At 33.6% G+C, this 15,454-nt stretch overlaps 2 protein-coding genes across 2 annotated transcripts; both read right to left on the minus strand.

Annotated features, from left to right (window-relative positions):
- Positions 1-565: 565 nt before the first annotated feature.
- On the minus strand, positions 566-6,365 carry LOC18052164 (external alternative NAD(P)H-ubiquinone oxidoreductase B2, mitochondrial). The gene is made up of 10 exons (XM_006449146.2): positions 5,978-6,365; positions 4,863-5,139; positions 4,496-4,702; positions 4,078-4,328; positions 3,351-3,570; positions 3,075-3,179; positions 2,666-2,938; positions 2,422-2,543; positions 1,168-1,287; positions 566-1,052 (listed from the first exon to the last, which is right to left on the minus strand). Exons 1-10 carry the CDS (start codon positions 6,064-6,066, stop codon positions 965-967), a joined length of 1,752 nt encoding a protein of 583 aa, XP_006449209.1. The 5' UTR covers positions 6,067-6,365; the 3' UTR covers positions 566-964.
- Positions 6,366-13,893: 7,528 nt separating this feature from the next.
- On the minus strand, positions 13,894-15,131 carry LOC18052166. The gene has a single exon (XM_006449147.2). The coding sequence runs from the start codon at positions 14,874-14,876 to the stop codon at positions 14,073-14,075; it is 804 nt and encodes a 267-aa protein (XP_006449210.1). The 5' UTR covers positions 14,877-15,131; the 3' UTR covers positions 13,894-14,072.
- Positions 15,132-15,454: the final 323 nt, after the last annotated feature.

Consider the following 15,454-nt stretch of genomic DNA (forward strand, 5'->3'; position numbering starts at 1 on the left):
ATGACCGCACCCATCAATCCATTTACCCAATCCTTCAAAGCGCATTTTCACGAGAAAAGCTTTGTGGGGGTATTTACACGTGGCAGCCAGGCTTCATGACAATATCGTTGGCCCTCGATCTTTGATCCCTTCTGGTTCAGACACGTCTCACTTGATCCCTTCTGGTTCAGACAGGCTTCATGACAATATCGCATGAAAATAAATTTGAGGTTTCTTTTCCCTTCCTAACAAATTTGAATTCAGTCGAGCAGGTGAAAAGAAAAGCAAGACAAAATTAAAGATAAACGGAAGAACCCTTTTCTTTCTTAGTTATCTGATTAAAAGCATAAAAAGAAAGAGAAAGAAGAGTCACCGCCATTGTCAAATATTCGGTATAATTATAGAGGAGACGAAAAGGATAAAAGATCGTTGCAGATAAATTCAGTTTTTTCAAGGGACAAAATAGAAAATTCCAACAGAAAACAAGCAAATAATTAAATTCTATGAACAAACAAGAAAATTATAATTGAAGGAATTTGAAACTTAAAACGATGATTTAAATTTATTATTCTTTATTTCTTTTTGCGGATAAAAATTTAACTGGTACCTTCTCTCTTACTTTTAGTCTAACAGAACAAATCCTTCTGTTTCCCAAAAAAATAAAGATAAAAAATAAAAAAAATCCTTCTGGGTCATTTTCACTTCGGCCCAGCCCATCTAGAATAACCCCACCAATTCCCCAAAATTCCGTGAACACCAGCCAGAGACTATATATTATATCATTATATGGAAGTTATCAGAACGGGATGAAAGAATTAACCCCCTTGTGTCGTGCAGTCGTGGTAAACAGCAAAACTACCAAGGAGTTACATGCGTGAATTATTTTTTAATCCAAAAAAGAAAAATAAACGATATATATTTGTAATCGCTGTTGAGAAAACGAGCTTTCATTCAGCCAGTGAAAATGCGATCATAAGAACCTGCCTCAAATTCCACTTGAATCTCTCCCGAAGATGAAACGCCTCGTCCAATCCGATACAACCAAAGCCCTTGTACGCCAGCTCACTAGCTTGCTGAATATCCCAAAGTAGAAGAGAATCAAACAATTGAAATGAAGTTTCAAAAACCTGACCTGCCAAGACTTGAGTTTTGTTGATGCGATATCACATTTGAGGAGAGAAAAATTACCTTGTGTAGACAGAATACCATAGCCATTGTGAGCTCCTGCCAATTGAAACCCAATCCCAAGGAAGTTGTGCCGCAGTTTGCTCTCCTCCAAGTGGAGCAAATTGTCCCAAGTGCTGATACCTGGTTGCGTTATTTCGTCCAACCATACAAGTCATATACATTTCTCAAATTGTCATCAACAAGCAAAATCAAGCTCAAAAATTACACTTCAATTGAGCAACCATTAGTGGTGAGATATCATTTAATACTTTAATGCCGTGTTTACTTTTTGGATTGGAGTGAGAATCCTGAGGAGTGAGAATCCTTGGATTAGGAGTGTGGAGTCGGAGTGGGAGTAGGGTATTTACTTAGACTAAATAAAAGTATGGATTATCAATCAAAATCCTAATTATTTGTTTACTTTATCTTGGATTGGGAGTAAATTGTTTTAAATTACAATTTTATCCTTATGTACAGAATTATAATTTGTAATTAAAAAATTAATAAAAAATATATTTGGAAAATAAAATAAATATTTTATTATATTTATAAATTAATAATAATTACTAATATTCTTAATTATGTAAATCATAATTTTTTATTAATTTTAATTTAAATTATGTGAATAAAAATGATTAATAATAGCAACACAAATGAAATATTATTATTGATAATATAGTACAAAATTAATATTTTTTTAGAATAAAATATTTATTATTATTAATTAAATAAATAATTAATATTTATTAAAATTAATGTTTAATATTATTAATTTAAATATAATATTTATTTATTTTTATTTTATTAAATTTAATAAAATAAATATGATATAATTATTTATTTTATTAAATATTATTTATTTATTTATTTTTATAAGGATAAAATGGGAAGAGGGGGGAATGGATTCTCACTCCCACCTCCCCCCATGGGAGTGAGAATCTCACTCCCCACTCCAAAATTAAGTGGGACCCACGGATTCCCACCCCCACTCCCCCCTTTTTTAAGATAAGTAAACACTTGAGTGGGAGGAATCCACACTCCACACTCCCACTCCAGAAAGTAAACACTACCTAAAAATGAATTACAATTGCACTCTGTACAGACTCCAAAACTATTTGTAATAGACAAAACCAGAAACCTATTTTCTTTTTTGAAAAAAAAATAATGGTCATCCATTTCTTTGTTATATGAATCCAATTGTTTACAGAGGTAACGTATTCATTTTTATAGCATATATTAACATTTGATGCAGAGAGAAGAGAGAATCAACGTTACCTAAATGGCTGAAACCGATGGCGACCTGTTCCCCTGAACCTGAGAGGACCTTCTGGATTCTTTTCAGCTTCTTCCATGCGGTTGAAACACTTGGCAAGATATTTGCCTTGCTGAGCTGCAACCTGAATTGTAAGCCGATGAAGAATAGGTAAGTACATGTGTATGATAAAATGAGAAATGCTTAAGCAGTTATGTTTGGAAGATTTCATTAGAAGATCATGATGTACAGAAATCGGTGTAACACCTGTGCTGTTGCCGGGAGATTTTTCATCTGAGAATCCACTGCAGAAAGAGCTTTCTTAAATTCTTCAATGTTCAACTCGACAGCATCTTGGGCAACATCCCCTTTGGCCTCTTTCAATAAATCACCAAAATCACCCATCTTCTTATTCTTCAAATACAGCTCCACTTGAGGGTACCGCTCACAAATGTCGTTAATGACTTCTTGAAATTCTTTGACAGTAAGCGTTCCAGAATTGTCCTTGTCTGCCTTGCTAAATATAGCTGCAATATCTTCCTGAAAGTGTTAAAATGAAAGTGTTATTTGGAGCAAAAAAAAAAAAAAAAAATTATTCAAGAAGAACTATTATATATTTGTAAGCATAATTATGCTACTTGAAACTGTAATAATAAAGGTAAAAGATTAGAAGTACCATGACTCTGCGCTGGTTAACTGTTGCACAATCACCAAGTGCATAAATGCTATCACATCCCTCAACCCGCAGCCATTCATCAGTTGCCAAAGCACGCCTATTAGTCTGTATTAGCAGAAGCAGATGATTTGCACAGTGAATGTAAAGAATACCCCAACAGAAAATCACTTCAAATGAGCAAACTCTAAAATCACAATTGAATATATAGAGAAGTCAAGATAGTGAAGTTAGTGACAAAGTGTTAAGTTCACAGCAAATACTCTTAATACTACACACCTGACCAACTTGCTTCATAAAATCCTTTATAATAGCATGAGGTGCAATGCCAGTTGACCAGACAACCATTCCATATGGCATAGAAGAAGTTTCTCCATTTCCTCGTACTTTGGTGAAAATTTCTTTGTCAGTCACTTTCACGACCATTGATCCTAGTTTTACGTCAATTCCATCTCTGGAGAACTTCTCTTCAGCAAAAGCTGTGATTCTTTTGTCAAACCTGCAAAACAAGTATGTCTACAGGCATGAGCAGACTTTAATTTAAAAAAAGAAAAAAAGAAAAGAAAAGAAACTAAGATTCATATCTCTTATGCTTAACTTGCACATTCATATCATATCTCTTATGCTTAACTTGCACATTCATAAAAGAAGAGATGACTGCTTGTGACTGGAACTAAGATTTGTATCTCTTATGCTTAACTTGCACATCCGTAAAAGGAGAGATGACTGCTTGTGAATCAGTGGGCATTCCAGTTACAGTTAAGACACCAAAGGCGTAAAAGATATCACTCACTTGTCAATGGAAAGCTTGGAAAGCTTGTTTAGAGTGGGAAAAAAAAAGAAAAAAAAATCCTTGACTTGATTCAATTTTACAAATGATAGACTGATAGACAGGAACTCTTGATCTTTTATTTAGACAAAAATAGCAATAATCTTAGAGGAATTTAGCGTTATGTAAAACAAAGTAAAATTTGATGAAAAAGGATTTTAGAATTCACATTCTTACATGTTGAGGATATGGTCTGCTGCCTCCAGAAGTGTTATTTTCACTGAATCCTTGACCTTAGGATAGAGCTTAAATAAATCCTCATCTACAAAATCATGAAGCTCCGCAGCAAACTCCACACCTGTTGGGCCACCACCAACAATCACAAAATGAAGAATCCTCTTTCTCTCTTCGTCACTTAGGTTAGGGAGGCTAGCCTTCTCAAAGGATTCAATGACATTCCTACGTATTCTCTGGGCATCTTCAACTTCCTGCATGAATCAAATGCATTTCCTTGAGGGTAAAAGTAATAACAGCAAAGAGTCCATTGTGGTTCACCGAATTTCTCAATTATCAGCGACAAAGCATAATGAAAATTTTAAAGGAATGTGCCAATGTAGCTAAGCGCATACACTAACAAGAATGCCAGGAAAATTACCTTCAAGAAGTTACAATTCTCCTCTACTCCAGGTGTATTGAATGTGTTAGCACGAGCACCCATGGCTATTACAAGGTAGTCATAGTCCATACAAAATTCTTCTTTGCCATTCAGATTGGTATTTTGACTAGATCGACAATATACTTTCTTATTTTCTGCATCAATCTTGAAACATTCAGCTTCCCAGAAACAAATGTCAACATTTTTCTGGCCAAACAATAAGGGGAAACGAGTCACAAATAGTCCTTAAAATAACCAAAAACTTACACAAATGATCAAAGCACTTAGAATCAAACATATAATTGTAACTACAACTTCACAGTCACATCTAACAGTTATTAATGTGATAATGCTATGAGTTCATTACCTTCCTAACAATGTTACGAACTGGTTCAACAATACTGCGAGCTTCCACAGTGCCACAGGTAACACTGGGAAGCAAAGGGGTAAATGCAAAGTAATTACGAGGTGATATCACTTGAACATCATACGAAGGATTGTTGAGATTCTTCAAGAAACTTGTTCCAGCCCAGCCAGTGCCAAGCACCACAACCTTCTTTTTCTTAATTCCCATCTCAGGTGGAGCAACAGAATATGCATCACTGGATGCATTTGCCTCAGAATAAGCAATAAGGCTGCCGCCACTGAAACAATCAATAATAAGCATCAGCCAGAGGAAAATGAAAATTTAGAAGAAAACATAATTCCATCTCCGGGAACACTGTTAATTCAAAATTCTTGACTAAACTCATACTTAGCTTCTGCTACATATATAACTAAGCAATGACAAAATTCAGAAAATACTATGCTTCAGCAATTGATCCTTGTGTTGAATCTAGTTTTATCAATTAATCTTAGATCTCTACAGATTGCCGAAACCACATTATAAAAACATGCACAGTAGATGAAAATGAAGAAACAGAACAGAGTCGAGACAAAAAAAAAATCCAAAACCCCATCATAAAAACATGCTTAATAGATGAAAATTGAAGCAACAGAATAAAACAGAGAGAAGAAAAGGTAAATACTCCGGAAACACGCAAAATCATTCATGTATGAACTTTTGAAACATCAGATATGCAACTGTAAGATTAAAATCAAACAGTATGAACCAGCCCACGAAATTTGCAGACTCAAATTTGAGCTTACACAACTAAACATTATAAAATTTTCAAAATTACAATCTACACTTATTAATTGTTATCATTTAAATAAGATATGCTCTGTTTTCTTATCAAAAAAGAAAAAAGATATGCTTTGTTTTGCTTTGCACATGCTCCCCTTACATGATGAAATTTAAACCAAAAAAAAGATAAATTCATAAAAAAAAAAACAGATCAAGCATTAGATGCAGAGAACAAATCTAAGAGAAAAACCGAAGCTAAAAGTAACTGGCAAAGCTTAATTAACGAAAAAATAGATAGGAATTAGTTTGATTCATCCAAAAAAGAAGGGGAAAAAAGTAGCTCAAGCAGAGTATACCCGACGGTGGAAATCACAATCAACTTAGAAAGTGAAGAATAATCATGGAAAGCTCTCGAAACTCTTTCGTAGAACGTATAGCCTCGCATTTTGTCGCAGAAAAAATTTGAAAAAAAAAATTATTACGATTCTCCAAAATATGAAGAGCGATTTTTGTTAATGTAACAGAGAGGTGTATCGTTGGTTCTAATATGTACTAGAAGAAGAGTCAACGAAGGAAGGAAGGAAGGAACAGAAGAGAAATATAAATAAATAGAATAATGAACTGAAGAATCCAAAGAAGTCGGAGGGAGAAAAAGAAAACGCTATTTGTGTGTATGTGTCTCGCCCTCGCTGTCACGCTGGGTTGGGTTACGGTTTTCATGCGGTGATTTGGCGCACAAAGAGACGGCGGCACGTGTTTGGTTCTTTTCTAGTACGGCTGTCTATGTTGTACTATATTTTATTTAGGGTTTTGCTGTTAGACTGCGTTGCCGTAGGGGTCACAAAGGGTACACTGGTAAATAACTATATACCTGCAGTAGATTTGTGATTGTTAAATTTACACTGGTAAATAATTTAAATTATTAAATTCATCTACATCCCGTCCGGGGTTTTTAGGTTTTTTTAAAAGGGTTAATTCTGTCCTCTAAATGTTTTAACATTTTTCACCGCGTCCCAAAATGTTTCAACAATGCTCACTCCACACCTAAATCTGTTATTTTGACTGTTTATTCTAACGGTCAAAGTGTAAATTTGGAAGTTCATACCATAAATATTATTTGATGATGATAAATTAAATTTATTTGATAATTTAATTGATGAGATGATTATTAATTACCTTTAAATAAATTTTTTAATATAAAGATTAATTATTAAATTAACATTTTATCTCATTTTATTCTTCTCTAATTCAAGATAAGGGGTATTTCGGATATTTATTTAAATTTCAAATAACTCCGTTAAACATAACGGTCAAATTAACGAAATTGGGTGTGGAGTGCTTATTGTCGAAACATTTGGGTGTGCGGCGAAACTTATCAAAACATTTGAGGACGGGGTGGAAATAGCCCTTTTTAAAAATCTACCCACTAGCAATTATTGGGTATACTTGGGAGTAAGATACTGTAGCTTTTAAGCTGCAGCTGCTGTGGAGTTAAAGTTGGGAAAAAAATTTACTAAACTGTCAAAGTCCAGCTATAAATATTACTGAACACCTTAATAATTGGATTTTGGCAGTCCAACTACCTCACCACACTCCCAAACAGGCTAATTAAATCCACCCGCGACCTACAAACTACAGTAGGTTTTGTCCGTAATTCATAGTGACGGCAACAACATCATATTTATTTTAAATACTAACACCGCATATAAAATCATGATATTGATACCACATATAAAAGATTAGATTTATCTAAACATTTTAATAAAAATATACTCTTACTACTGCATACAAATATACAATTGATTCTACGCTAAAAGCTATCATTATGGTTGAGCTTTTGATTAAATTGGTAGCCAAGTTTAGGTGGATTTTTAGTTGAAATTGACAAATCTAAGACATACCAATTTCAACTGATATGGTTGTCTTTTTCATTGATAGCTATATAAATGTCTTTAAAAAATATAGCATACGTACTCTGAAAAGAACGATGTGAATCAAGCCAGCAACAATAGTTATGCATTTTTATAATTAAATATTTTTATTATTAAGAATATTAGATTAGGTCTTAAACAATAAATAACAGTCAATAACTTAATTTGTGTATTTTATAATTAAATATTTTTAATGCATTTTTAATCTACAAAACTTATAAAAAATAATTAAAATAAAATTGTGCGTTGACATGAGTACCCGTTGGATTTTTTGTTAATACCAAACTCATCCGTCAGCTGCAACAGCTTTAAATTTGTAAAACTTACACCACTTGCAATCCATAAATTATCCACAGCAAATAGTTTTTACCAAGCGAGTTTGTACGAATTTGTAGGATTGTGGGTACTACTGTTGAACTCTTGTGACCGTTTGATCAAATCATCCACCGGTTGTGATGGGGTTTACCATACCAAACTTTATAATTGTTTTTTCAAAAAAAAAAATCAATTTTTTTTAAAATAAATAAAGAAAAGTTAAAAAGTGACTAAGGAGGTCACGTGGGGCCGACTGTGAGTTACAACTTACAATACATCACATGAATTGACCAACATGCCAAGTTGGAAACAAGGGCTTGCCAATAAAATTGGAGAGTTTAAATCGTAATCAAATTAGCAAATCGAAGCCAAGTTGGTTTGGTACACCGGTCGCCATTTCTAGAAGAATGCCAGTCTGTTGACGCTCTCAACAGCCTGGTTTAATCGAATCTTCATAAACATTTTTCCACATGACTTTTGAAGTTTGAACGTGGAGCTAGAATGCCGCATTATTAACAAACTCACATGCGCATTTTAGTTTTGCCTTTTTTAGAATATTAAAAGGGCATGTTTATAGGGTCTAGTTATGTTGTATTAGTGGTACGGTACCACTGTTACTTTCAGTTATTGAATCTAATTAATAGAACTGTACATTTATAAATTCAATGATTGATTGTAATATAATTTTGCCCGATGTTTATAACAATCTTTTTTGTACTAATTTTTATTTCGATTATGTTTAAATGTTTTCTTTATTATTTTCTCTTTTTGTGGTGCTTGGTCAAAGTTAGTGTACTTGATTTTTTAGGTGGGGTTAGTTTGGTAGCTGTCAGTAGAGAATTTCATAAATAAAGAATATACATAATTTTCTTGAATTTACATATATACATATACACGTATTTCCATTTTTAGGTTAATGTCAGTATGGATTTCGAAAATAGCATATTTTTCCAAGTAAGGGATGAAGATGAAGCATTCCAGGATTGGAATTGCTGTTAGTGACCGTGAAAATGAATGATGATGATGATGATCGATGAGCAGTTATTATTGCATTAGGGGTATTTTAAGATACCCTTTCTTTATGGATGGATTATTTCAATTTGCTAAAACACTCTCCACTTCCATTTACTTAAAATACCAATTGGATGTTCAAGTGAATTTCTAAGTGTAGGGCTGTACATAATACTTTTTCGATAAATAAAAAATAAAAAATTATGAACAATAATTCTAAGCTTTCCTCTTATGCGTAGAGAAAACCCTAAGAAGGGTCCCTAGGGTGCCGCCGCTGCTGCTGCTGCCTTCCGCCTTCCGCCTTCCGCAGTTCCGCTGCCCAGCAAGCCGCAAGCAAGTCAAACAACTCTCGGGTCTCGGCTGGGTTCGCCACCGCGAGGTTGGGTTCGCTGTCGGAGCAACTCGCAAGGAATGCTCGAGGACTGGCAGGCAAAGGAGAAGTAATTGCATTTTGGGCATCCTGAAAAGAGCTGTGCTTGTGAGCTTTTATTATTGGCTTTGCTAAAGGGGCAGTGTTCCGGGGTTAGTTTAGATGGGCTTGCACGGAAAGTGTTTGTTAAATTGACTGTGAGAAAGCTTTTGTTTCTCGCTGGGGCAGGGGAAGAGTTGTCGTTGCAGTCATAAAGTGCATTGGTTTAAAGGGTAGTGTCTTGTCTTTTGGCAAGTTTGGTTTTGTCTTGTCCTTTGGCAAGTTTGGTTTCGTCTTGTCTCTCTGACAAGTTTGTTTTGGCTCAAAGTTGGCTCTGTCGATGCAGCTATAACTAGCTCAAGGGGAATGTTTAGTCTGGGGGCTGTTATCCGGTCTGCTCAGTGTGACTTCATTGCGGCAAAAAGTGACTTTTTTCCGGGAAGGGTTGAAGCTAGAGAGGCTGAAGCGATCGAAGTTAGGAAAGCCCTTAGCTGGCTTAAGAAGTTTGCTTTCCATTCTGTAATTCTAGATATGGATAGTTTACAAGTTTTCAATGCTTTACATGATAAGACTAGCTATCCTAATGGTTTTGGTTCAATTATTGATGATTGTAGAGCCTTGGTTCGCTTTCTAGGAGAAGTAGCTTTCTCTTTTGTTCGTAGATCTGCGAACTCTGCTGCCTTCACTGTAGCTCAGGTGGGGAGTTCTATGTCAGATTCGGGTGAGTGGAGGTTTGTTCCACCCCTTGGTTGTTGAGACTTTGGCTGTTTAATGAATTCCTTATTTTCCTCAAAAAAAAAAAAAATACCCTTTCTTTTTTTTGTAACATGGTAAAAATTTTATAAAATAAAATTATTGGGACTAACAAAAAATTATTATCTTAGTAAGAATATGGGTTTAACAATAAATGAATAATTTATTAATTTATTAATAAATAAGTATTTATTAATTTATTAATAAATAAGTATTTATTAATTTATTAATAAATAAGTATTTATTAATTTATTAATAAATAAGTATTTATTAATTTATTAATAAATAAGTATTTATTAATTTATTAATAAATAAGTATTTATTAATTTAAGAAGATTTTTTTATTTTAATTACTTGTATCATCTTGGTACATGTTCGACTTATTTGACCAAGAGTCATCTATGGATTTCAAAAGATATTATGTAAATACAAAAAAAAAAAAAAAATTTATTAATAACTGCTAGAACATCTACATTGTATATAGATGTAAAATTGATGCACGGACTTTTCAAATTTAACATCTTAGGAGATAAAGTATTTCAAATGTTTCAAGTACATACAATCCAAACTCTATAAATACATTGATTATTAGTCCTATTGTTAGTCTCAAATGATTGGATGCATATTTTAGAAAAGAGTTGAATTGAGAAACTTGAAGCTTTCAAAAAAAAAAAAAGCTCCTTAATAATATGAATTTTATATGTTATGCATTGTTATTATTTGTATTTCACTAATTATTAATTTATAGTTTCATCGGGAAAAAAATATTATCATATGCATTTAGCGAGATTTTTAATTTAGCACAATGGCTCAAGTCAAATCTGGAAGATTTTATTATTTAATTTAAGTTATTAACTTATCGAATATTTATTTATCAAGGTTTTACTATATATATCCATCACAACTTTGGTTTGATGGTGGGTTGGTGTTTTAGTCTTTTAGACAATGTTGAAGAGATCAGTTGCGACTCAACAAAACTCTTGTCCCACAAATATGTATATCATAAAGATATATTTCCTAAGAGTTGGTCTCTTGACATCCATCTAATCTCCTCATAAAACCCCCTTTTCAGTTATTCTTACTTAATTTAAAAAATGTCCTTCAAAAAATAAAAGAGTCTTCTATTTTTTTAACTTAACTTTCTTTAAAGTTTAAAATAATATTCTATATTTTTTCTTTTCTTTTACGATCTTATTGCCACCCTACGTACAAATAAAAAACTTTTACGAGTAAAGAATTTTTTAATGTCGACTTAAATTAATATATTTAAGATAATAATTTAGAAGCAATTGTAAGTACAAAAATATTGAATAAGTAAGAAATAAAAAATAAATTATTCCAAATTTGTTCAATTTAATTTTTATTAGATAACAAGTAGCAGGTAAAATAAGAACAACGGATTTATTGTGAGTAATTTGCACGGAAAAAAAATGTAAGTGTGTTTAATTAGATTCATATTAAAAAGAAAAAAAAAAGAAAAAAAAGAAAAGAGAGAGACCACTCTTGCACATTACTGCACGGCAAAAGGACTTTAAATCTTGTGTCCAAAATAGATTCTCTAAGTGAAGATCAAGCCCAACCCGGACGCGTAAATCTGTCCACGAAAGCGGACAATAATTGGCCCGTTCAATCTCTTACGTTTCGCGATGGTTCGGTGATGGATGATCTTTTTATTTTGAAAGCTTTGAAATTTAAAGCCAAGTCTGAAATGTCTAGTTTATTAAAAAGCTTGTCAAAATGTTATGTAAAAAATTTTAAAAGATAGAAATGATAGAAGGGCAAATGAGGAATTTTAAATTCTTATTAAAAACTGTTGAAAGGCTGCAATTTCTGGTACTGTTACTTAAATATTTGCTAACCACTAACTAACCAGCCATGCTAGGTGATAAAAAGATTGGTATTTCATTGTTTCCTTCAATGGCCCTTCGGCTTCATTCAATATAATAAGATTACACGGGCTTTGCTTCATGTTATGTTGGCAGGTTGACAACTTGCAGCTACAAAACGTTCACTCCTTGGTGAGTACTTGTAGTCAGTACCTTCTTTTCGTCCTCATATTTTGCTGATTTACACCTCCTAAATAGAGATGGCAAAACCCCGGGCCGGGTCCGGGTATTGCCATGACCGGACCCTGCCCGGATGCAATCGGTCCGGGTCCGGGTCCAGGTCGGGTTTTAATCCGGGTACCCGGATTTTATATTTTTTAATATTTTATGTGTATATATTTTTTATTTTTTGGTAATTTTATAAGTTTTAAATTTATTTCAATAAAATTTGACATGAAAATATAAACTTTAAGTGTTTAAAACTTTATATATGTATAATAAATAAGTCAAATAAATATAAAATATTTAAAATAATATATATTTTATAATTTTTTTTAATAAAATTCGGGTTCCGGGTTTATCATGTGATGTCCAAGACCGACCCAGCTTCATACCCGAACCGAATATTACCCGACCCGCAACGTCCGGATACGATCTGGATCCGGACCGAACGGATATTTTTGCTACCTCTACTCCTAAACCCCATAAAACATTTGTGTATAAATCTTATTAAAAAAATCTATCAGATAAATAGCCCCCACAAATTTACGAATTCTCGCCGAGATTTTCATTATTAATTTGCCCGACTTTTGAAGGGTCAAATCAATCAATTGACTCTTATTTTGTCTTCATTAATTAAAACAAAAGAAGTGGGAGAGGCCAAGGCAGGGATGTAAAATTAAAAAAATACCCACTCGAACCGAACCATGTCTAGGATAATGTGACCCGGCGTTACTTGGTCCAGGAATGAGGCTGGACCGGATTTTGACTTCACCTAATAATAAGCTTGGGATCTGGTTTGGAATCCAAAATTTTATGAAAAAATAAAATATATATTAATTTAAAATTTTATCTTTACTTGGTCCACCCATTATATATATTTAAAATTTTAAATATTTAAAGTCTACATTTTCAAGCCTAATTTCATTAAGATAAAATTTAAAATTATTTAAACATACAAACTAAATTTTTTAGGCCCGAATAGAAAAGCATGCTCAGGTTTTTTGCAGGAGGTACAACATTTGAACGATAGTTTCTTGCAGGTAAGCGAAGCAAAAGTGTAAGAGAAGAGAAATGCCATTCAGCTAACAAGAAGAGAGAAGGAAGACAAAAATGATAGCATAACAATAAAAAAATAATAAAAGAAAAGAAAAAATCCCAATAAAATTCCACTTTTCCCCTTTTCAACCATTAGCAACACGATTAAAAAAAAAAAAAAAACTCCTTCCATCACGGCAGTGTGCTGGAATAATTTTCTTCCTTTTTCTTATTATTGGCTACATAACTTTTTCATAAGAGAAATATTTCTCTTATTTTACAGAAATTGTCGCCAAACTTATATGTAACATCAAAGCACATTACAAGATTAGAATTATATTTCTACAATGCATCATTTTTAACCTACAGTAATGTTGATGTGTTCATGTACGGTACCTTATGCAACTAACTGTCAATTCCGGAACATCAGTTAACATATAACACTATTACGAGAAACCCAAAAAAAGTAAGAAAAATGTTCAGAAAACAAACAGCTAGAGACATGATCTTTCAATATGCATATGATTCGCCACGCAACAGATGCACTGAATGAAATAAAGATAGAAAGAATACGCTACAATTATGCTACATATTCATCTTTTTGGTATGTCACTTCCCCATCGACCCAAATGTTCATGAACTGTGTGTGGGGGTGGGGAGTAAGAGGCCGCTGATACGACTTTCAACCCAATTGGAAAACCTCACTTTCACTCCACCCATAATGCCACGTGTCCCCCAACATTGGTGAACTCTCTCAGAAAGAAGGTATATTAGTCAATACACACCACACATTCAAATCTTTGGGTTTAGTGATTAATTGCACTTTGAACATTGGTATAATACAAGGGTTAAGCAAAACCAAAGCCGAAACCCCAAATCCAACACTTTATCCAAAAATATTTACCCATAACAACTTCTAACTTTTAATTAACCCCAATTTCTCCGAGCCCTAACACTCACCGGGAAATCTAAATTTCTCTCCATCTCTCGCCGGAGAAATATCAATTTCTATCAAATTATTCTCTTCTTCGCCATGAAAATTCTCAAAATCCAACCTTTCTCTCTTGTGGTTACGACTGTTGTTATTGTCAAGAGCTATCTCTATTAGCCCTTCTCTATCTTCATCTTCCCATCTATAGCAAACGCTCTCCGGCGATCCCCGGTCTCGGTCACAGCCGTCCGATGAAGTATCAGAATCGGTCTCCGGGTAATACAAAGACAAAGATGCGTACTTGTCAACACAAAACGGACCCTTGTTACCTGGATCCTTGACAGTCTCTTCGTCGTCTTCTTCGCCTTCGTATGCTTCGTATATTACTTCCAATGGAGCCCTCACGTTCCATTCAACAAATGAGTTTTCAAAAAACGGGTTCGGGCCAAAGTTGGAATCGGTGCATGTGACCCCTTTGTGATCTTGGTGTGGAATATAAGAAGAAGTACTCGATGTGGTCTCGTGATCAGCTGCTTCTGAATTATTATCAGTGCAATTGCTTTCAGTATTTTCTGCTCTTTCGTTTCTTTGTGTTGCACCAAGACGGAGGAGTGTGAGCAGGAGAGTGAAAGTGATTATGAGAACCGGCGAGAGGATGATTTTCGAGAAAATTATGTGGGGAGAATAGAGGAGAATTAGAATGTACAAAGTTACAATGCTTGAAAATAGAGGATCTGCATGGGAAGACATGATGATTTTCATTGAAATGGGATTCAGCTTGCGTGAATTTTCATTTTCATTTTCGTTTTCGTTTTCTTCCATGGAATCAGCTGCAGAAATCCAAAGGAAATTTTAGAAGGAGAGATTGGAAGTAAAAGGGCGATTTGGGTCAAGAAAGTGGAGGAGCAAAATAAGAGATGGGGCTAGACGCCTTTTAAAAGGGAAATATAAAGAGAGGTTTTGGTGAGATTTTTGGATGTGCGGTTTATAGGCTTTTTATGACTTCTGGTTTTTAGGGATGCGTAAGTGCAAGGCTTGGAATAATGATTGTAATTTTGGAACGGTTCGTTTATCCATTTGGCTGAAGAACCCAAGGCCTATTTAATGTGAAATTATTATTTGGATAAATCCAGACATAAATGAATTAATACATTAATTACTAGATCATAAATGGTAACAAAATTTAGGTAAATTGAATTTTTTATTTTTTATTTTTTTCCCTTTGAAAACATTATTTCATTAAATATACGTGGACAAAGAAATAATAGTTGGAGTTTTCTGCTGAAAATTTTCAGTCATAATTGAAAGAAACGGAAGATGCAAAAGTAGGCGCGTATTACGTAAATTATTCTCTAGTTGAATGATGGACATATTCTTATTCATGCTACATTAACTTTTAA

Source organism: Citrus clementina, unplaced genomic scaffold, assembly GCF_000493195.1.
Source record: "Citrus clementina cultivar Clemenules unplaced genomic scaffold, Citrus_clementina_v1.0 scaffold_2, whole genome shotgun sequence".
Classification (NCBI taxonomy): Eukaryota; Viridiplantae; Streptophyta; class Magnoliopsida; order Sapindales; family Rutaceae; genus Citrus; species Citrus x clementina.

Bases quoted from the DNA above. Each gene is read 5' to 3' on its own strand.
- LOC18052166 (XM_006449147.2), bottom strand. From the start codon at position 14,876: ATGGAAGAAAACGAAAACGAAAATGAAAATGAAAATTCACGCAAGCTG.
- LOC18052164 (XM_006449146.2), bottom strand. From the start codon at position 6,066: ATGCGAGGCTATACGTTCTACGAAAGAGTTTCGAGAGCTTTCCATGAT. The intron at 4,329-4,495 runs GTAATTTTCCTG...TGATTCATGCAG, and splicing joins AGAATTGTAACTTCTTGAAG to GAAGTTGAAGATGCCCAGAG. The intron at 1,288-2,421 runs GTAACGTTGATT...TAACGCAACCAG, and splicing joins CATCGGTTTCAGCCATTTAG to GTATCAGCACTTGGGACAAT.